The sequence below is a fragment of the Grampus griseus genome (genome assembly GCF_964374135.1).
Source record: "Grampus griseus genome assembly, chromosome: 14".
In the NCBI taxonomy this organism is placed as follows: domain Eukaryota; kingdom Metazoa; phylum Chordata; class Mammalia; order Artiodactyla; family Delphinidae; genus Grampus; species Grampus griseus.
In genome coordinates, this window is record NC_139008.1 from 44,904,286 (window position 1) to 44,927,084 (window position 22,799).

General features: G+C 56.5%; 1 protein-coding gene across 5 annotated transcripts; it reads left to right on the plus strand.

Annotated features, from left to right (window-relative positions):
• Positions 1-376: 376 nt before the first annotated feature.
• On the plus strand, positions 377-21,864 carry ENTPD6 (ectonucleoside triphosphate diphosphohydrolase 6; the record flags this gene model as incomplete). Of its 5 annotated transcripts, XM_082670984.1 has the most annotated exons (15): positions 963-1,093; positions 2,214-2,365; positions 5,497-5,820; positions 7,436-7,512; positions 9,760-9,903; positions 10,826-10,901; positions 12,102-12,137; positions 12,863-12,951; positions 14,128-14,207; positions 14,865-14,929; positions 16,506-16,607; positions 18,710-18,850; positions 19,727-19,783; positions 20,694-20,806; positions 20,911-21,864. In XM_082670984.1, exons 3-15 carry the CDS (start codon positions 5,529-5,531, stop codon positions 21,007-21,009), a joined length of 1,371 nt encoding a protein of 456 aa, XP_082527110.1. In that variant the 5' UTR covers positions 963-1,093; positions 2,214-2,365; positions 5,497-5,528. The 5 variants fall into 5 exon arrangements, with proteins under 5 accessions (XP_082527109.1, XP_082527108.1, XP_082527110.1 ...); XM_082670983.1 differs by lacking the exon at positions 963-1,093 and adding an exon at positions 377-403 and having other exon boundaries at positions 2,217-2,365; positions 20,694-20,914; XM_082670982.1 differs by having other exon boundaries at positions 959-1,093; positions 2,217-2,365; positions 20,694-20,914.
• Positions 21,865-22,799: the final 935 nt, after the last annotated feature.

Here is a 22,799-nt window from a genome sequence, read left to right on the forward strand (position 1 = left end):
CTTGGGCTCATTCCTTGTGAGTGGGCTAAAGTTCAGTCACCCAGAATAAGGAAGCGGTAGCACTGTGGGCCCAAGGTGGAGCTGACCAAACAGAGCCAGTGTTCACCAAACAACCTGATAAACGAGGCCAGAGTCCCACCAGGTGCTGGCAGTGATGACACACTCGCCTTGCCCAGTCCTGGCCTAGTACTTTGTCCCTACATCCCACCTGTCGGCACCCACTCACTCTCAGGTGTCCCTGTCTCAACAACAAACTCAGGCCACGTGGAGGGGTGGGGAGGGGTTCAAGACCAAGGTTCTCCGAGGGCCAGGCCTCGAACGGGCACACCCACACCCCATTGGCCAGACGCCGTCACGTGCACACACCCACAGCAAGGGAAGCTGGAAGTCGGGCTGCCTTCTGGTGAGGAGAGGAGATTGACCGAGGGGACACGTGGGCCGTCCTGCCAGCAGGACCCTGAGTAAACGGGGCTGCATGGACGACCGACCCAGGCAGGAGCCGGCAACCTTGGCGGCCTCTGGGAAGAGACGAGAAAATGGGGGTCAGGAACAGGAGGGGCTTGGTGGCACTGCCTGTCCTGGTGTGGTGGCATTTTCTATCGTGCGTTACCTTAAGGGAAAAGAAAGCCTTTAGGTGGGCGGGGCGGGGGGAGAGCCCAAGGAAAAGCACAATTTCCACAGCTGGTCAAGGTTGTGAGGCTGCAGGACTGACTCCTCGGCCAGGGACGACGATGGCCCTCTCCGCCGTGCCGCGGGGGACCCTATAAGCGGGGCCAGGAGCGGGGGCCACAAGGCCGAGACCCCGCTTCCCCCACAACACCGGCCAGGCTCTAGGCTAGGGGGACCCGCCACCGGACCCGGGCGGGAAGAGTCACGGCGCCTGTGCAGTGGGACGCACCACCGCGCCTGCGCACTGGGCTGACGCGCGGTGCACGTGGGCGGGGCCCCGCCTCCAGATCCTCCTCCCGCAGCCCGCGGGTGGAGGCCACGCTGAAGCCGGTGGGGCGGGAGCGCGGGGAAGCCATCTCCGCGGCCCGCGCACTCCCCCGGGACTGGCACTTCGCTCCGTGGGTGGGGCACAGGGCCCTGCAGGGTAAGCGGCGGGTTCCGCCGGGCCCGGGATATCTATGCACGTGGGCCCCCTCGGGCACTGTGCGCTGCGCCCTGGAGAAGGGCCGGGGCGGAGCAGGGCCGGGGGCCTCCGGGGCTCAGACCCAGCGCCTGGCAACTACCCGGTCTTAAGCGGCAGCGCCTGGAGGCGGCCTCAGGGTCACTGGCAGCCAGGACTCCGCTGACCAGTGAGGGGCGCGGTCGGTGTTTTGGCACCGGGTGGGCAAGACAGTCGGAGTCTCCACCCCCAGGGAGCCTGTAGCACTGCTGTCTTCATTCATTCATCCAGGGTCTGCTGACCCGCTCCCAGCTCTGTGCCGGGCTCAGGAGATCCGATAGGGGCAGGACAGGCAGGGGAGAAAAGCCCGTTTAAACCTACCAGGAGACTTAGTATTTGTTCATGTGCTTTAATTTTGTATAGGTTTTAAGCATGTGCGGCAGTCATTTGCACGCACGGCCGTTTTTGGGTATTTTAACCTTGGGATAGAACTTGTATTTTGAGAGCCGAGCTGCCGTCCCCAGCTCCTAGAAAGCTAGTCGGGGGAGGGGGATGGGGCGGGGCCCGTCTGGACATCACTGCCACAGCCCCACACCGAGATTCTCCTCTCTGACCCCGTTTCCCCCTGACAGAGGGAGGCACCCCCGCCCCAGGAGCCCGCTGAGAGCAAGGTTAGCTCAGCCAAACCTCTGTTTGCCTTTGTGCACCTACATCCTGCCCCACCCCCCAGCCTACTCCTCATTCCCTCCAGGCTTACCTTTCCTTACAGCTTTGTTCTAGACTCTCCTTTAAAGAACAAAACTCATCTAAAATTGTTTTCCTTGGTGATCCTCTGGAGAGGGCCACTGTGGTGTTAGTGGTGTCACAGAAATGTGATCTGCCCCTCCTTAGCTCTGGACAAGCACCTTACCCCATGGAATGAAACTGGCTTTTAGGCTCGGGCCTCAGGGCCCTGGAGGTGATTGTGGGCCAGGCTGTCCCTGGCTCTGTGCCCCCTCAGGGTTATGTTCTGTTTGGCCTCTGTTTATGTCACCCTGAACTTGGTGTGTAACTTGAATGATTATGTGTATGTAATTTCACATGAGTGTTTTTCGGTCGTCTGAAGTAGTCTTATATGAATGGGGAAAGTGAAGTAATGAAGCACATGTGATTTGGAGACGGAAGCCAGAAACTCCTCTGCCTTGCCGCGTGCCAGCTCTGTGATCCCGGGCAAGACCGTTTACAGACATTCCCGGGCCTTGGTCCTGTTGTATGGAAGTAAGTCATCATATGTCGTGTGGTATATAAGTGCCAGCCTGTGGGCCTCTGGTAACAGGGTCTAGCATATTTAAAGGGGTATTTTTTAAATGGGTAGACAAATTTAATGAAGAGCAACCTTTGCCTCGAAATTTAATATACTACCTGTTAGTCTGATCATGTATGTTGTGCCTCTTAGACTAACATAGGACATGATAAAATTGGACTACGTAAAAGGGTTTTATAAAACGCTTTCAGAGTTGTAAGATGTTAGTATTGTTTTTGTGTCCTCACTAATCATCCTTGGAAATAGTAGCTTTAGAACTTTCCCTAGAAATACTTTTTTGTTAAATGATCACTTAACAGTGGGAAACTTTGGGTTACTCTAACCTAACCAAAGGAGACCTCTGACAGGGCCTGTTGCCGGGTGAGAGCTGGCTGCCTGGGGATGGCTTCCTCAAGCACCAACCCCAAACCTGTCACAAGGCTCAGTTCTGTTTCTGACTGATGTCCCGCTGTCATTTCAAACTCGACGTGTAGAAAACCTGGTCACTGCTGTCTCCTGCCCCATCCCACACGGCCATCACATGGGTCCTGAAGCATCATCCGTGCCTCTTGGTGAATTGCTGTGTCATCAGCTCGCTTTCTTCACCAGCAAGCGATGGCTGAGCAGCTGCTGGGCTCTGGCCTTGTGTCATGGGTGGGAGATCAGGATGACTGGGCTGGTCCCTGCTTCCAGAGAGGCACCATCTCACCAGAGGGAAGGGAGACACAGATGAACAACTCCACATGCAGCTTACTCAGGGAATGAGAGTGGAGAGCACCAAGGAACACAAAGGAGGAGCCTCCGACTGCAGGTTTCAGAGCGGCAGTGAGCATAGCATTTTGGGTAGGTTTTGCAGGGGTGTGGATAAAGGACCAAAGGAATAGGATGCTTAAAAAAAAAAAAAACAGAATATTTAAGGCTGTCCTAGATAAAGGCCTGTGTTCCAGACTGCTGTAGCAGCACAGACTCATCATCATCACAGACAATGGTGGTGCTTGGTCAGGAGGGGGCAGGGAGTCACGGAGCACATAGTGGGTGGAGGTGGTCAGGGAAGGTGGGGATGACAGCTTGTCAGCTGAGGCTTAGGGATGAGGACCAGGTCGGCCCACCTGAGCAGGGCCAAGAGAGGTAGAGACTAAGCACAGAGGCCGATGGGGGCCAGGCCTGGGCAGCGGTATGATGTTATTCTGAGAGTGAAGTGAGGCCTGAGCTGGGGCTGGGGAGGGCGAGTCTTGGGGAGGGAGCTGCTGAGAGAGCCTTCCCTGAGGCCCCTTGTGCTCAGGGAGGGGTGCATTGTCTTGTCCCCCCGCCCCGTCCGAGCTTGGATGGTGAGCCACTGGGAGGGCCTCTCCCCTGGCAGGGGCACAGGGCTGGCCCAAGGTTTGGACAGTGCTCCAGGGGCCGCAGGCATCCAGGTGTGACTGTAGGGCTGGATTCCCCGCAAGGGCCACTGTTCTGTCTCTCCTACCCCCAGACAGCCTGGGGTTGGCGTGAGGCCACCACAGGCTGCCCCCTATGCTTCTAGGCCCGGCCCCCGCTCTCCCTCCCCTGTGAGGGCCTTTACGCTGTCCTCCAGCCCTCCTCCCCCGCCACCATCCCTGTGTCCTGAGCACGGCCCACACACCCCCAGGGCTCTGGTCCACAGACACTCGCCCTGCTTCCCACCCGGCACGTGCCTGTCTCCCTCCCGCTGGGACGTCCACTCCACCTCCCACGTTGACAGCCAGGGTGGACAGATGGTGGACGTCCCCAAGGGTAGGGGGAGCCCCGAGAGCCAGGCACCTCGCTTCTCGTCCTCTGAAGTCTCGGGTTCCCGCCCAGTGCCTCCGCTGAGCAAGTGCCTCCATTTTGGGGTGCATTGAACCAAACATAGGGGCGCTGAGTGGATTTCCTTTGCTCTGGGCTTTGAAAGCACATGGGCATCATTTCCCTCTCGGCAGGAACATGTATATGAATGACAAGAGGTATCTGTTGTGAAACTCCCAGGAGAATGAGCCGTTTCCCTGATCTGTCTGTGGCTCTGCAGTCCCCAAGGGACAGGATCTTAAACCTTTAAATATAAGTTACCAACAGGGGAGAAAAAGGGAGAGTGGAGAGAATGGACTGCATATACATCTCTGTTACCTTGAAAGGTCTGGGGACACCACGCCCACGTGGCTTTTTTTTTTTTTTTTACATCTTTATTGGGGTATAATTGCTTTACAATGGTGTGTTAGTTTCTGCTTTATAACAAAGTGAATCAGTCATACATATACATATGTTCCCATATGTCTTCCCTCTTGTGTCTCCCTCCCCCCACCCTCCCTATCCCACCCCTCCAGGCGGTCACAAAGCACCGAGCAGATATCCCTGTGCCATGTGGCTGCTTCCCACTAGCTATCTACCTTACTACGTTTGTTAGTGTGTATATGTCCATGCCTCTCTCTCGCCCTGTCACAGCTCACCCTTCCCCCTCCCCATATCCTCAAGTCCGTTCTCCAGTAGGTCTGCGTCTTTATTCCTGTCTTACCCCTAGGTTCTTCATGACATTTTTTTTCTTAAATTCCATATATATGTGTTAGCATACGGTATTTGTCTTTCTCTTTCTGACTTACTTCACTCTGTATGACAGACTCTAGGTCTATCCACCTCATTACAAATAGCTCAATTTCGTTTCTTTTTAAGGCTGAGTAATATTCCATTGTATATATGTGCCACATCTTCTTTATCCATTCATCCGATGATGGGCACTTAGATTGTTTCCATCTCCGGGCTATTGTAAATAGAGCTGCAATAGCAGCGAGTTTAGAGCCGTTTGCCTGGACCAGCACCTAGAGGGTATGCTCAGGCTGTGGGGCTATGGCCCAGGTCAGCACCTGCAGGACCGACAGCCTTGGACGGGTTGTCTAGTCTCTATGAACCTCAGTTCCTCTTCTGAAAAATGGGGATCCACCTTCCAGAATCATTCTGAGGATCAAATGAAACTTCTGACTCACAGGAAAAATGCAGACCTGTGGACAAAGTTCTGGTTGAAGGAACTTTTTGTCCCTGAGCGCAGGGATTTCTGACTTGCCCTAGAACCTCGCAGCCTAACGGGTTTTTCCTGCCTCTCCTCCCATTCCACCAGCCGCTGTGGCACAGTCCTCAGCAGACAAGGAAATGAGAAAAGTACCAAACAATGGGAACCTGAGGGTGACGAAGGTGGCGTACCCGCTGGGGCTGTTCGTGTGCCTGTTCATCTACGTCGCCTACATCAAGTGGCACTGGGCCTCCGCCACCCAGGCCTTCCTCGGCATCCCCGAGGTGGCCACGGGGGCCCGGAGGGGCCAGCAGTCCCGCGGTCCCCCGGGGACAGCTGCCCGCGGGCCTGAGGTCTTCTACGGCATCATGTTCGACGCGGGAAGCACTGGCACCCGAGTGCACGTCTTCCAGTTCAGCCGGCAGCCTGGAGGTACCGGCTAGTTAGCCCTGGCCGCGCTCCCCCGTCCTCCGTCACACAGCAAAGCGTGGGCCCTCAGGGTGGGCTGGACCCCCGGCCTGGGACTCCCCGGGGAGCCTGTCGCCAGTGCCATTGCCCAGGAGTCCCAGATGTCCTCATTCACACTGGCATCTGGTGACCACCTAGGGGCAGCTGAGATCCCAGAAGGCATTGGGGTGGCCTGTCCCCTCCCAGCGTCCCAGGCAGGTTGGGTGGCTAGGACCATGACTTAGGCCAGGGGTGAGTTTAAGGAAGGAAGTAGCCCCAGGTTCAGACCAGTGGGAGCGGGGAGTCCAGGAAAGTCAGGTACATGAGCAAAGACCTGGAGCCCAGGCCAACACGGAACGGCCCAGTGGGGCCGGGCAACAAGGGTGACAGATGGCAGTGGCCTCAGTGAGAGTAAAGCTGGGACCAGAGCCTGTGGGCCTGGCTTCCCAGGGAGGTGCTGAGGAGGAGTGAGGGTGGAGTTTGGGCATCTTCACCAGCGGGCTTCTCCCCTGGGGAGACCCCCAGCGCCACCCAGTCCCCCCTCCACTCCTTATGGGTCGGTGTTCACAGCTGGGGTCCCTCCCCTCTGCTTCGGTGCTGACCCTTCTGGGCGTTTAACTGAACTGGTGTTCCGGATGCCTTTAGTAGGTCTCTTCAAACCTCTCATGGCACGTTTATCTACTTTTCATCTGCTCTATTTTTAAACTTGTTATAATGGTTAAATATTTATATGCTGGACTTAACCTACCTCCAAAATTGGTTTTGAAGCTAAGTTTAAGGCAACGTGTGTTGGCATGTAATCCTTCAGTAGCCATGAGCCGGCGTGTTTTCTTTGGAGAGACCTCCTTACAGCAAGTTTGTTGCTGATTTTTCCTCCTTGGTCTATGTGTCTGCATTCAGACAGCACCCCTTGGCCTCGGTGTGCCTGGGAATGCTCTCCCTTGCTGTAAGCACATGAGTCCAGACCCCTAATAATCTAAAACACTCAATTTTTAAAAAGAAGGCTGAAATATTCTTTTTTAAAAAAATAGAATAGAATAGAATGTATAGAATAGAATGTATTAGAATGTATAATGCGTCCTATCTAGAATTAAGAAAATGATTTTCACATTTGCAGTTTGGAATCATTTGCCCTGCTCCTCCGTTGGGTTTTTTTCTGTTTTTTTGTTTGTTTGTTCTTTGGCCACGCGGCTGCGTGCAGGACCTTAATTCCCAACCAGGAATCAAACCATGCCTGCTTCAGTGGAAGAACAGAGTCCTAACTGTGGGACCACCAGGGAATTCCCTGCTTCTCTATTTGTTGAATCAGCAAGAATTAACTATGTTAAAATTTAACATTTTAAATGGGTAGTTTTTGGTATTTAAATTATACCTCAATAAAGTTGATTTTTTTTTTTTAAATAGGAAAAGTTCTGGCCGAAACATTAAGTATAATATTCATTGTGTAGCCAAACTAAAGAGGCAGAGTTTAGATGAGAAACAATGCAGGTCTGTTTTCAGAAGTCTGCCTGGAACGTGTGGCTCCTCGTAGTTATATAGATTCACGTATCTGTGTTTGTATTCACACTTGTACCTGTTCTAAAACATGATTTTCCTTTAGAAACTCCCACCTTGACCCATGAAACCTTCAAAGCACTGAAGCCAGGTCTTTCTGCTTATGCTGATGACGTTGATAAGGTAACAGTGTTCTCTCGTCTCTCTTTGCTCATCAAATTTGCCTTCTGTCGATTTGTTAAAGTGACTCTCTTTCTCTCAGATGCAGAGCCGTCCTCCCAGAGCAGCGTCTCTGCTGTGCTGACCTGGGACATTTCACTGCGTAGGACAGTCTATGGAGGACACTGGCACCCGTGAGAGGTCCCACCACCACCCCACATACACTACACACCACACCACACACACTGCACATGTATACACATACACCACACGCAGAACCACACCACATACACAGCCACACACACCACACCACATACAGAGCACACACACATACACCACATACATCACACACATATACACACACACACAGCCACACGTATATACACAGCCACGCCACATACACACCACACCGCACATGCACAACACACACATACATATACACCACACACACACACCGCATATATCCCCCAGCTGGCCCGCATGCCGCCCAGAAGTTACGGTGTGATTTAAAAGCACAAATGCTACAAACTTAGAAAAAGCATTATTTGAAAGTTTAACTTTTTTTTGTTTCGGTTTCTCTGATTGAAGATGACAAATGTTCACTAAAAAAATTAAAGTCAAAAAAATGTATTATGCAAAATCCACAGAACCAAATAAGTGTGTAAAAGAAATTTAGCTGAACCGTCAAATGGTGACTTTGGTAAGTTGGTGGCGTTTACACTTCTGAGCTGCACGAACACAGGGCACCTGTGTTCCAGGGGGCTCCCGAAAGCAGCCCCTCATGCAGCTGTCAGTTCCTTTGGCCCCAGCACGTCTTATCAGAAGCTGACGCAGCATTCTTGCCACAGATGCATCCTGATCCCAGACAGTGAGGTCACGGCCTTGCTTTCCTGTAACTTGGTTAAGAAACAAATTGAAAACAAATCGAAATGAGTGACTCTAGAGGTTAAACCTGATTAAATGATATATCTTGGAATAAACTCATGGGGCTTTTTATGTATTTTTATAAATTTATTTATCTATCTATCTATTTATTTATTTTTGGCTGCATTGGGTCTTCATTGCTGCACGTACGCTTTCTCTAGTTGCAGCGAGAGGGGGCTACTCTCCGTTGCGGTGTGTGGCCTTCTCGTTGCGGTGGCTTCTCGTTGCAGAGCACAGGCTCTAGGCACACGGGCTTCAGTAGTTGTGACGCGTGGGCTCAGTAGTTGTGGCGTGCGGGCTCTAGAACACAGGCTCAGTAGTTGTGGCTCTGCGGCATGTGGGATCCTTCCGGATCAGGGCTTGAACCCGTGGCCCCTGCCTTGGCAGGCGGATTCCCAACCACTGCACCCCCAGGGAAGCCCCTCATGGGGCTTTTTAAGTCTTACTCGTTCAGGCAGGCAGCACACATTCATGTGGGGTGACTGGTACAGCTTCTCAGCAGACCCTTCCCACTTCCTCCAGGAGGACAGTGTCCCTGGTTTCTCGCTGTCCTGTGTTCCCGTCCCCTCTATTTACACACACAGTGGAGCACGTTCACGCTGTATGCGCTTTGCTCCCGGGGCTGAGCAGTGTGCCTTGGAGACTGTGCCCCGTCAGGAAGTAGAGTGCTCTGTCCTGCCATGCGTGTGCACGTTGCACTTGGAGAGCCAGCCCCTCCGGAGGGCCTGTAGGTGACCCCCGCCACCCTTTGCTCCTCACGGTTTGGGAAAGGCTGCTCTGTGTCATCTCATGTGCACTTCGTTCCCCTCACATGCCAGGGCGTCGCCTGGGTGAACTCTTGGGGGGTTTCTGAGTGAGAGGCACACGTGTCCCCCACAGGCATTGCTAACCCCCCCCCAGCATCGTACCCTCCACACGCCTGGTGAGGCTTCACGGCAGTCGTCCCCCGCCCTGCCCAGCCCGCCCCCCACGGCCCTGGTCCAGCATGGAGAGCTCAGCATTCCGGCAGGTGAAGTGATTCCTCGGTGTAGCTCTTCATGGGTTTTAGTGCCGTGAGGGACCCCAGAGTTCACTCATGGTGTCCAGGGGCGTCGCAGCTCGTCTGAGGCTGCTCGGGGCTGGTGGCAGGGCTGGCGGGGTTCCGGCTGCCAGGCGTGTAGAACCCTGGCCCGCTCCGCTGCCGAGGGTCCGCCTCACGCTCCTGCCTGCACCACTTGAGTCGCTGTCTCTGCTGATTTGGAAAATTAGAAAAAATACGTTTATAAATTAATAAAACCAAAAGGGTGGGGAGCACCTGTGACCCCTGCACGCTGAGTGCAAACCCTGCTCTACCCACCATGTTCACAGAGCACCCCGGGAATTCAGGAGTTACTGGACATTGCTAAACAGGACATACCCTTTGAATTCTGGAAGGCCACCCCCTTGGTCCTCAAGGCCACAGCTGGTTTGCGTCTGTTACCAGGAGAAAAGGCTCAGAAGTTACTGCAAAAGGTGAGCTCATCCAGTTACCCCGGGGCGGGTGACTTGAGATAACTGAAAACATGGAACATCAGCCCGCGTCCAAGCAGGCAGACAGGCCACGGAGAAGCTCCCCAAGGAGGGAAGCATGTCGAAATGTTAGCAGTGTCGCCTTCGGTGGAGGGGTTGTGGCTGAATGATGCTTTCTTTCTCAGGATGTTTATTCATGTTTTCTAGAATGAATCTGTTTTATAAAAAGAACAAGTTGGTGTTAAAAATATATTGTGTTTTTGAAGGGCTTCCTTCCATCCAAGAACTTGCCGAGTGTCTAAGGCCGTGGGACCTGAATTCTTGACATTTCGGCTCAAGCCAGCCGTCCTCGTGGGAAGTGCAGGCTCCGCTCTTGGTCTGATGTTCAGATGTGACTGCTGAGGAGGCCCCTTTGTGTCTGCGCAAGCCCTGCACCTCCCTGCAGGCAGCTCTGGAGGCTGTCTTTGACATGTGCTTGCAGGGTTCTTACCATCAGGAATCAGGGAAAGTGTTCTCAGCAAAGTAGTCCTCCTCCGCACTGTTTCTGAACCTGTTAGCTGCTAAATGACAGATGGTTGCAGGTTTGTCAAGGTCCCTTATAAAAACTACTGAATACCTTCACATGCTCGAGTTGGATTGTGGGACACAAGTGCAGACGTACTGAAGTTTCTATGTATCAATAATTGCTAAAAAAAAAAAAAAAAATGGAGAAGGAAATAAAGCCAAACACAGTTGCTCACCGCTTTCGCTTCCCCTGTGCCAGGTCCTCTCCCAGGAACATGCCCACCAGGCCACGTGGCGGCCCAGGGCTGGGATCCGCCTTGTGGGGCTTCCCACCCCTCGTGTCCTGTCCTAAAGCAGGGCAGTGATTGGGACTGTGAGTTTAGATTCTAAACGATAAAGGCTTGTCTCTCTTTACATTTAGGTGAAAGAAGTGTTTGAGGCGTCGCCGTTCCTCGTAGGGGACGACTGTGTTTCCATCATGAACGGGACGGACGAAGGTAGTCGCCAGAAGCTCCATGTGCCATGAGACTGCCCCTCGAGGCGGGCTGCATGCGGGGCTGCTGTCAGCATTGCGCTGGGAGCCTTCCCTGGTTGGAGGCACAGACACCAAAGTGCCGGTCCCACCCCGGTCCGCAGTCTGACCGTCTCAGAGCACTGTATTCTTGGGGCCAGTGATAGAGACATTCTCCTCGTGACTGGCTCCAAGCCTGATATCACGTTTCTGAAAACAAATCATCTTTTCTGATTTATTTTTTAATTAATTAATTTAATTAATTTGGCTGTGTTGGGTCTTCTTTGCTGCGTGTGGGCTTTCTCTAGTTGCAGTGCGCGGGGGCTACTCTTCGTTGCAGTGCACGGGCTTCTCACTGCAGTGGCTTCTCTTGTGGAGCATGGGCTCTAGGCACACAGGCTTCAGCAGTTGTGGTGTGCAGGCTCAGTAGTAGTGGCTCACGGGCTCTAGAGCACAGGCTCAGTAGTTTTGGCACACGGGCTCTATGGTGCAGGCTCAGTAGTTGTGGCTCACGGGCTCTATGGTGCAGGCTCAGTAGTTGTGGCTCACGGGCTCTATAGTGCAGGCTCAGTAGTTGTGGCGCACGGGCTCTATAGTGCAGGCTCAGTAGTTGTGGCACATGGGCTTAGTTACTCCACAGCATGTGGAATCTTCCCGAACCAGGGCTCGAACCTGTGTCCCCTGCATTGGCAGGCGGATTCTTAACCACTGCGTCACCAGGGAAATCCCATCTTTTCTGTTTTAAGAACATTTAGAGAGAATCCCCAGTTGCTGATGCATTAGAATGTTGCTGTTGCATTAATTCTAAGGGAGAGTCACTTCATAAGGTTCCTTACCAGCCCCTGACTTTAAACGTGACCTTAAGGGTTTGTTTGGGTGGAGGGAAAGGGAACATTTGTTTCTCATCCCACCTCTTCCAGAAAGAGGCAGTTGCTAAAGAGTGTGACCAAGAGATGTGACAGTTGGCTGAGCACGCTGATTTTTAAGTGGTGTCTTCTAGAGCAGGCTGCCAGAAGCAGCTGGATGGTTCTGTGAGTGATGCCCGTGTCTGTACCTGATCTGGAGGCTGAGAGTAGTGAGGAAGTGGCCTCCCTGTGCTCCTGAAATCGGAAAGCTGTCATGAGTTCCCATTGCTGTTTACAGCATCTCAGGTGATTCAGATGCTGTTTGTGACCCTCTCTTGCAGGTGTCTCCGCGTGGATCACCGTGAACTTCCTAACAGGTGGGTTCCCTTCATCATAAAGCCAGCAGTTCACAGACACAGGTCTTTAGAGCAGGGGCCTCATTTCCACTCTAAAATAACCCCTTCGGGTTGCTGACCCTAAGTAGGGTGTTGGGATGGGTGGGGCAGGCACCCAGCTTGCAGAGGCAAATGCTGGAGATGCAGGGGGTCCTTCTCCAAAGGCTCAGCTCTGCCTCTGCTCCCACGGCGGCATCCCCTGGCCACCGTCCTCATTCCTGAGAGAAGCCCTGAGTCACACTAGTCAATATTGGACGTGACGCGAATGCTGATCACCTTCTAATTGAAGTCCTGCTGTAGGTAGAACAGGGAACAGGTGGCAAGGAGTCATTTTTCTTAGATTACTCTCAGGATGTGGATTTTTGTCCCTTTGTTGTAATTATGGACAAGACCAGTGTGTCTGACAGATGGATGAGAAAGCAGGAAGTTTCCTGTAGGAGTTGCCGCCCCGGGGATGGGGAGCCATGTCAGGTGACAGATCAGGAGCCCAGGCCCCAGGAGCACAGGTTGTCCTTCGTTCAGATGAAAGCCACCACCGGGGCAGCTGTCCTTCACGCCCCCCAAATGCACATGGACATTTTCAAGTGGCCACAGCTTCTGTCTGTCTTGTTCTCTTTCCACGGAAGGGCCTGGCTCTAACCTCCCCTTTTCTGCTGTTCTGTTTACTAACGGGCATTGCTGTGTGGATTTTACTCTCGGTGCTGCAGGCAGTCTGAAGACCCCCGGGAGGAGCAGCGTGGGCATGCTGGACCTGGGCGGAGGGTCCACCCAGATCACCTTCCTCCCGAGATTCGAGGTAACCCGCCGCCACCCCCAAGGCCACCTGCCCCGTGGGGGAGCCTCAGCCCCGGGGGAGGTCTGTGCACTCAGCTTCTCTCCTGAGGATCAGATCACCCGCAGCGAATGCTTCTTAGTTTGATTTTAACTCTGCCTGGAAAAAAGAAAATAGGAATCTGGTCTTCAGCAGGGTGATAAACTAGATACTACCTGGAGACCTTGGGGCAGAGGGTGTGGGGTGGGTTCTTCCCCAACCCCCCGCAAGGGCTTCCAGGGAGGGGCCGGAGTCTGACTCAGATGGGACAGAGCCTCAGGCCTTTTCAGGATGGATGTTCTAAGGCAGGGGTCCCCAACCCCCAGGCTGCGGACTGGTAGGACCGGGCTTCACAGCAGGAGGTGAGCGGCGGGCAGCAAGCGAAGCTTCATCTGCCGCCCCCCATCGCTCGCATTACTGCCTGAACCGTCTCCCTGTCCGTGGGAAACTTGTCTTCCACGAAACCAGTCCCTGGTGCCAAAAAGGCTGGGGACCGCTGTTCTAAGCGACACGAAAACGTTTCCAGTTGAGACTGCGTGCTGTTTTTAAAAAGCACTTCCCTCATCTGCCACTTTTTAAATTATTACTATTATTTTTAGTTTTAATGGAAGAGCCTTGGGACTCCCCTGGCGGTCCAGTGGTTAAAACTCTGCGCTTCCAGTGCAGGGGGCATGGATTCGATGCCTGGTTGGGGAACTAAGATCCCGCATGCTGCGTGGCATGGCCAAATAAATAAATAAATAAATATAAAACTTAGCATTAATGGAATAGCCTTAAATTTACGCATAACTCTTCTGGTTGGGCCGTATTTCCCAGAATGGGTAAATGTTACTCACAGGGAGGAAAGACACGGGACTTCCCTGGCAGTCCAGTGGTTAAGACTCCACGCTTCTACTGGAAGGGGTGTGGGTTCAGTCCCTGGTCGGGGAACTAGGATCCCACAGGCCTCTTGGTGCAGCCGGGGGCGGGGGGGGAAGAGGAAAGACAAAGTGTTTCACTGCTTGCTCCAAGCTGTTTCACAGCATGTGATTTGATGAAAGGCTAATTTAATTGAATACATCCGTGAATATCCCTGTTCTTTCAAATGAATTGAGGGAGTGGGGGACAATTTTTTATAAAGGCCAGCAGGAAAGGTGCTTTAACCCTTGTGTTCTTCCCCAGGGCACCCTTCAGACCTCCCCGCCCGGCTTCCTCACGTCCCTCCAGATGTTTAATAGGACCTACAGGCTCTACTCCTACAGGTTTGTTTTCAGGACTGAGCGTGGAGAGGTCCACTGTCCAGGCATGTGGCTCAGCTTAGCACTGCAGGCCTCCCCCAGCCTCCGCCTCCCGCCTGGGGAGCGACCAGGGTGCTGGGCCATAGACTTGGTCCCAAAATCCCTGCTGCGGACCCCCCTGCAGCCTCTCCCTCCCTCCCTCCCTCCCTCCTTCCTTCTTTCTTCCTCTTCTTAATCCTCCTCTTCCTTTTTTAATTCACCTGTAGTAAGATTACATTTCTTCTTTTGTACTTATTCTCTTCTGCCTTGGAAAAGGTTTTTGGGAAAGTGGGGAAGAGTCCACAGATGGTGCAGGAAGTTTCTGGGCCGTCTTTTTTGCCACGTGGCGCCTTTAATAGGTTCTTTCCGTGAGGCCCGTCCACACCATAAAGCTGGGGACCTGTGTGTCGCCCTCGCTGGTGTCCACAGCTCCTGGACGAGCTCCCACCAAGTAAGAGCCTTCGCTGTCGAGCTGAGGCGCTGGATGCCCTGAGCCCCACTGAGGGAGCTCCTGCAAGAAGCAGGAAGCTGCTGCCTTGCCCCTGGTTTCCTCCTTCCCCCCACATTTTGGATCCAGGCTGGCGAACGTGCTGCAGGCGGAGTTGAGGGAGGCCTCCGCTCACCTGGGTTCTCTCTCCGCAGCTACCTGGGGCTCGGCTTGATGTCGGCGCGGCTGGCGGTTCTAGGCGGCGAGGAGGGAAAGCCTGGTGAGTGGGGTTCAGAGCCCTCCCAGCCAGCAGGACTCGGGATCCCCAGAGGGTGCCCCCCCAGCCCTCGTTGGTGGGCCCCTGAAGACCTTCTCAGTTACTTTTAAAGAAAGATGCTAGTGAAGCGGTTTCTGGATCACCGAGTCGCAGGGGGTTCCTAGGAACCCAAGGAACTGGGTGTGATCGGAGTTGGCTTGTTTGTAAGGATTTACCACTGGGCGCACGGTGGGGGGGCTCCGACGGGGGCTTCAGGGGAGGTTCTGGCTCCTGAGAATGTCCCCTGTGTTCTTCTGCTCTCGAGGGGACTTGGAACGGGCTCTGCCTTCCTCCAGACGTGGCATTTGGGGACGAAGCCTGTGTCTGTTCCCAGGCCCTCTCTGCGCCATCCTGCCCTGACGTGCTTGGCTTGGGACAAGCCAGGCGTTGCTGGCGGGCGCTCGAGCCCCTGGGACATTCAGGGGACCACATGCCCGAGGCGAGCGGGGGCCCTGCTCTGAGGCCACCTCGGCCTGTCCCCTCGAAGGCCTCGGTCAGACGTGCGCAAGCCCAAGCATGTTCTCGGCCACGCACACCCCCGGCCCAGGACTTCCGCTGCCTCTTCCAGGGCCTGGCTGTTCTGACAGAGCGGGAATGTTCCACTGGAATTGTTTTCCACGCACATCCTGCTGTTTAACCTCGTAACAGTGGCCCCTTTTTTGCAAACCAAAAACGCGTCCACGTCTCAGAAACACCCACGACCACACTCTGGGCCAGAAAACACTTGTTAGCCAGTGGAGGACGGCAGGCACCCACCTGCCCGTCTGTGCCGGCCTCAGGGTCCTGTCCCTCCTGCACCCCAACCCGGCAGAGCGGCGGGGAGCCGTGTGTCTTCACGTGGGGCTGTGACAGCCGCCAGAAGGGGTGCAGACCCCTCGCTGCCCTAGGGAGGCGTCTCCCGCCGTGTGAGTCGTTGTCACTCAGCAGACCACCCACTGCCCTGAGTAGCTGCAAACAGCAGTCATCTTATCTCAGGATTGCACAGGCATCCACTCGGCGGTCCCTTTGCTGGGGTCCCTAGGGTCCTGTGAGGTGGCATTTTGGGCGCGTGTCTGGCCTCTACCCCGCAGAGCAGCCTGCACTTCTCCCTGGCGGCTCAGAGGAAGGAAAGCCTCCTGAAGTCCCACGGCCTTGTGTCCTGCACGTTCCGCTGGTGCAGGCGGGCCCAGGCCAGAATCAGGCAGGCACAGGGACCCACTCGGCAGGACGCCAGGAGGCGTGTCCCCGAGGGCTGGCGTCCTGGGGCCCTGGAGGCTGCCTCACGGGGAGCCACTGGGGTCGTCATGAGCGTCGCCTGGAACCCCGAAGCCCCTCTGTGGCCGTGAGCTGGGAGTGGCTCTGCTGGGCTTCCGCCTCCTGAAGCTGACTCGGGACGCTTCCGCAAGTCCATCCCGCGGCAAAAAGGAAGCGTGTTCCCTTGACCCTCCGAGGCCCTCGGTGCTGTCGGCCTCCCCTCAGCGGGCCCCATCTCAGCTCCAGGCCTGCCCTCACCCCACCACGGTCAGTGCTCTTTATCCGACTCTGTCTCTTTCTGTTTCAGCTGAGGATGGAGCAGAGTTGGTCAGCCCTTGTTTGTCTCCCGGTTTCCGAGGAGAGTGGGAGCACGCTGAAGTAACGTACAGGGTGTCAGGACAGGAGGCAGGTACGGCACGTTTATCCTCCGTGGGTGGCTCGTGAGGGTCGACGGCAGCCCCTTCCCTCCGGACACCTCAGAGAAGCAGAAGTGTGTACTTGCCCGCAAGCCGGCTATGGTTCTGGAACCCCCCGCTCCTGCGGGGTCCCTGCACAGGGCTCCCTTGTCCGCCGCTCTTCCAGGGACCCGATTTCCCAGCAAGCCTCCAGTGGGGAGGATCTGGACGTCCCTCGGCTTCGAGCAGACAGCCAGGTGTGGCTGCGGGCCTGGCAGCTCTGTGGGAAATGGCTTCTCCTCCCACACGCGCCGCCTGTGCTCCGGCGAGGGCGGGAGAGGCCACAGAGCCCCAGGCCTGTCTCACCCACAGGGTCCTGTGGCTCTGTGCTCTGAGCTTCTTCTAAAAGAGATGCTGAAACGTTGTGTCCAAGCTGGGCACGTGGGCGTGAGGTTTGCCTCTGGTGACAGGGCTGTCGCTACTCACAGCACTTGTGACGCCAAACGTGTGGGGGTTTTCCCACAACGGCCAGTTCTCTGGCAGCAGCAGGGTGTCCTGCAATTCCCTTCGTTCCGACACTGACTTCCGGAGTCAGTGCAGCCCCCATCAGATGAGGCCCTCCCCGACCTTTGCAAGTGCTGGGCCTCCCATTCTTCTGACCGACCGTCGACAAATCAGGGGTTCCCACGGCCTCCTCCTCAAATTTGATAATTTGCTGGAAGCACTCACAGAACTCAGGGAACATGTTCCTATCACTGGTTTCTTATCAAGGACACAGCTGAGCAACAGTGAAATGGGAGAGAGGCACAGGGCAGGCGTGTCAGGAGGGCGCCCGGAGCCCCCCTCTTCCCGGGAGCCCCCTTCCCGGGAGCAACCCCCTCTCCCTGGGAGCACCCTCCCCCCGGGAGCATCTTCTCCCTGGGAGCACCCTCCCCCTGGGAGCATCCTCTCCCTGGGAGCAGCACCTCCATGTGTCTCCAACCCGGAAGCTCTCTGAGCCCCATCGTGTAGGGTTTTTACAAGGCGCATGGCAGAGGGACTGATGAACTCAGTGGCTGCTGGTGACTGACTTAATCCCCAGCCCCCTGCCCACGCCCTTGGGGGTGGGGCTGAAGGTTTCAGCCCTCTAATCACCAGCTCCCATCCTGAAGCCACCAGGACCCACCCGGAGTCACCTCATTAGCACAACCCAGGTGGATTGAAAGGGGCTTATTATGAATCACAGAACGTCTCTCTCACTCTCACCACTCAGGGTCTTACAAGGCTTTACAGCCTCTGTGCCAGGAACCCAGGGTGGAGAACAAATGCACGTTCCTTACTATCCAGTGATAAACGGAAGGGGGCTGTGGGTACCAGGGGGGATCGCGGTCTAAAGACGACCAGGGAAGGCCTTATGGGGTGATACCTGAGACAAGACATGAAGAAATGGGAAGTGAGTGCCAAGCCGAGGGAGCAGCACATGCAAAGGACCAGAGTCGGCTGCTATGTTTAAGGAACATGGAAGAGGTGGTGTGACGGGTCAGACGAGGGAGAGTGCAGGGAGATGAGGTCCCAAGTGCAAGGGCGCAACTCCCAGGGCCCTGGGAGGGCTAAATGGAGCTGCCGTCAGACGTGGAGCAGGGCTGGGGCAAGCTCAGACCTGGGTCCAGGTGTGGGCTGTGGGCATCCATGTCCACTGACTCAGTCTTGTGTTGTCGCTCTCCTTCTGAGCAAGGAGTCAGTGACCAGCCCTGCGAGCTTGGCACGCTGCCTGTAGGCCCCAGCTTCCTCATCTGTGACAGGAGGGAGGTGCAGGCCCCACCCAGGCGGCTGGTGAGATGGGGTGGGACAGTGCACACTCGAGCTCAGCACAGGGCTGGCAGGGTGAGCGTAGGGTGGACCCACTGGGCTGCGTCACGGCAGCTGCAGGCGCCCAGCTGGAGGCGCGTGACCTTCAGGGTCGGGCCACACTCTCTCGGGCCACCTTTCATGCTCACAGTTTCTCCCCTTGAGCTGGCCGCAGCACGTGGCCCCTGAAAAGTTGCTGGTGAGCACCCCCAGGTCGCACTCACCCTGGGCTCTGTGGTCAGGCGCCCAGAGCCCACTGACCGCTGAGTCTGCTCTCCCTTCGCTCCAGCGGGGAGCCTCTACCAGCTGTGCGCCCGCCGAGTGTCCGAGATCCTCCGAAACAAAGTACACAGGACGGAGGAAGTGAAGGACGTGGATTTTTATGCCTTTTCCTACTATTATGACCTTGCCGCAAATGTGGGCCTCATAGGTAAGGGTGGGGCTCGGTTGGGCTGTGCAGGGACTTGGATGTGGGTCCCCGGGTGGAGGGCCCGTCAGTCACATCAGGGTGATAGAACTAGAGGGAGGGCGGGGGACGTGTCACTGAGTAGAGAGTAATAGGCCCCCTTTTTATAAATAAGTCAGTCCTCTGAGCCGCTCAGTGCAGGAAGCCCTCCTCGCTGTCGGTTTATTCTCCTTTCACCTGTGTGATTCTCAAACCGTCAGCCACTGGCACCCAGGCCAGCAGGAGGGCTCAGCCCACCCCTCAGATCGCCCTCAGGAGCCTGGGGGTATCACCCTGACCCCTCCCCAGCCCGCGGTGCCGTCAGGACAGAAGACGGTATCGTGAGTCTGGGACCAGTGCTGGTCAGACCAACTGGAAACCCTCCAGAGGGTTGTGAGGTCACTTCAGTGGGTCGTGACCGGACATGTGTTTTGATGAAATAGATTGAGGATATTAGAACGTGTTGCCCGTGGCAAGGGTGAGAACGTTAATGTCCACAGAAAGCCGCCCTGGAGAGACCGAAGCCGTCAGGTTCCGGCTCGCTGGGCCCCACTGGGCTACACTCTCGGACCCAGTGTGGATGGCAGCCAATGGGTCCAGGCGGAAGGTGACCTCTCACCCCTCACCTAGGCCCAGGCCCCTCCCTCTGGGGCACCCCAGCAGCTGCCCCTCGGCCGCCTGGTCTGCAGGTTCCCTGTAGCTGGAGCCAGGGCACCGTCGTCTGCACGCCGATGCCCAGACGTGCGGCCACCTGCATCTGACCCCCCACCCCCAGGGTACCCCAGGCGCAGGCCCAGGGGCCTCAGTGCCGTCTCGCCTCCACGGCGCTGGTGCAGACTGGGTGCCCCGTTTCCTCCACAGATGCAGAGAAGGGAGGCAGCCTTGTGGTCGGAGACTTTGAGACTGCGGCCAAGTACGGTGAGTGGCCTGGAGGCAGGACGCTGGCCCAGGCATGAGGCAGGCGCTGGCCCCAGAGCTCCTGGTCGGCCCCTGACTGTCGACCGGACGAGCCTTCAGGGGTGTGAGAGTGTGTAGGGGCCGCTGAGCTAGCTCAGACCGCAGGCCCACCGCGCCCTGTGTGGCCTGGGCAGTGGAGGCAGGCGTTTCTAGTTCCAGTGTTGTGAGGAACAGACTCCCTTGATTTCACTTTTTCTGACTCTTTCTCTGTGACTCAGGTGACCTCAACTCCCCAAAGTGTCCCAGCAGATTCACAATTGCCAGGGACCCCTGCACCGCAGAGTCCAGTATGGGGGACGGAGAGCTGTCCCCCGGGGTGTGCCCGGTGGCTGCCACTCCCCCCACTCCTCCATGGCCGGGTGTACGGGCTGCTTGTAGATTCTGCTCTTTGGTTGCCTTTCCCAGTTGCGGGTCAAAGGGGTTAAACGCTGTATGTTTCTCCATAGAAAGACCTTCTCTCCCTCCTGTCAGAAAAGGCTTTTTTAAAATCGTTCTCATCACCTCTGGGTTTGTCTCCCAGACACCAGCCAGAAATGGTTCCGAGCAGAGGCCGTGGGTTGGTTTGTCCGTCCCCGTCGTGAACGGGGGTGGGGTGTTCTGTGCCAGCTTGGTGGGTGCTTCCAGTCCCTAGAAGCCCCAGGTCCACGCCTAGGAGAGGTGTCGGGGGTCACGGTGTGGAGATGGGGCCTGGAGGCAGGCAGTGGGCACTGGGTTGGCCTCAAGTCCCTGCCTGTGCTGTGCTCTGACCAGCAGTGAGGCCCCGGGTGGCACAGGGCCTGGCGGCAGGGGGGGTGCCCCAGCGGGGTGGAGTCTGGCTGCTCGCACTGCCCCCCCTCCACGTTCCCCCACCCAGGAGCCCTTTTCCCCTCAGTGTGCCGGACGGCAGAGACCCAGCCGCCGCGTAGCCCCTTCCTGTGCCTGGATCTCATCTACGTCAGCTCGCTGCTCCACGGACTCGGCTTCCCGGGGGACAAAGTGCTGAAGGTGGGGACTCCCCCGGTGCCCCCAGCCCCCACCCGTCGCGAGCACATGCCCGCCTTTCACACGCACGTGCTCCCTTCCACCCCCCCGCCCCTTGTCTTTTCAAGTTGACCCGGAAGATTGACAACGTGGAGACCAGCTGGGCTCTGGGGGCCACTTTTCATTACATCGACTCCCTGAGCCGACAGAAGAGCCCCACCTTGTAGCACCCCAGCTGCCAGCCATCCCCATAGAAGCACTGTCTCTGCGAGAACAGGCCCCTTTGGGACCCCCAGTGTGCGGGGAGGGGGTCATGGCACAGGCTGAGGCCCTCCTCCCCGTGACCTCACAGACCGGCCCCTGGACGTGCTGGAACACGGCCCAGGACTTGTTTCCCGGTGGCCAGTGACCAGACAGGGTAAGGGGCACAGGCTGAGGCCAGGGTGGCACAGCCGCTGTCCCCACCGTCCCATCGCAGGGCTGGGGCGGCTGTGACACACGTCCGGTGACGGGAGTCTTGTTTTGTCCCACTGCCCCCAGCGGGAGCCCCCTGGGCTGGTGGGCCAGGCATCTCCTCCGTGGGTGTAGACTGTGACGTCATCCAGAAGCTGCTTCCTTGGGTCCTCGGGTGGCTCAGGGTTAGCTGGCGGGTTGGCGCTGAGACTGGAAAGAGGGGCTGGAGGAAATGCCTCTTTGTGGCCCGTGTGCCCTGGCTTCTCGAAGCGGTCTAAACGTGAGCGTGAGCTGCTGTGTCTGTGAGTGAGTGATGTCTGTGTGGTGCTGCGTGCTCGTGTAGCAGCTGTGTTCTGAGCCCAGTGGATGTATCGCTGCCCTGAGCCATTTGCAGCCCAGCGGTGTCAGTCGGGCTGGAGCCCCAGATGCGCCCTCTCACGGCCCGTCCCCGCAGGCTCGCAGGATGCTGGCTGAGCTGTGCACAGGATGCTACGTGTCCCAGGCCCGCAGCCGTTCCTGCGGCATATGCACTGTTCACGGAATAAGCTGAACCTCATGTGTTCCACTTGAAATAAAGGGTTTTCCAGGGTTTCTGCTCCTCTGATTCCTCTTGGTGAGCGCCAGCCGTGTCCCTCCACCCTGAGTGTCAGGCACCTGAGGTCCCTGTTCACCAAAGTTTAAACAAAAACCTGCCCAAGTGGGTGACATGTGATGGCAGGATCAAATCCTGTCTGTACATCTTGGGGAGACAACAGCAGACGGACACACAGAAGCCCCCGTCGGGCCCTCCTGGCGTCCCCTGTCCGGGACTGGCCCTGTGGAGGCCCAGGCTGTTCTGGGGTCTAGCAGGGCAGAGCCCCCTCGACTGTGACTCGCGGCACTGCCGGGTGAGGATCTGGGCTCATCACCTTCCGCGGCCATGGGGTCTGGAGCGAGCGCCGAGCTCCAGGTTGCAGTGTGTTCAGCAAGGATCTGGCTTTAATCCAGGACAGTCGGAAGGGGATCACGGGCCGGACAAAGACTGGACAGACCCCTCCCAGGGCTGCAGCGGGTCCAGAGTGACGTGACTGCTGAATAAGCCCACGTGTTAGGCCTGTGGACACGGATCCCTGACCCTGGAGTGGGCAGGCCCAGGAGAGGGATGCAGGTGTACAACCTGAGAAGCGCTAAGCCTGCAGGACAGCCACATGGGGAGTCCCCACCCCCTCCTGCATGTCCTGACCCAGTCTGGGTTGGGGCGTCGCCACAATCACAACCCTAGAGGGCTGGAGGGAGGCCACCAGGATGCAAACACTGGAAACTGGAGCCAGCTGTCCTCTGCCCGGTGGTTTGCCTGAAGTGTCAATACTGGGGTAGGGGGCAGAGGTCTGCATGCGACACAGCAGGAAAAGACAGAGCAGGAAGATGCTTAGCCACGTCAGCACTAAAGCTCCAGGCTCTACTTGACAAGGACATGAAAACCAGCTCCCCTCCACCCAGTACCCCCGCCTTGGTGGGCCTCCCAGCCCCTTCCTTCCATGATACCTTACAGTTTAGATACCTAATGGACTCCAGAGGCAAGGAA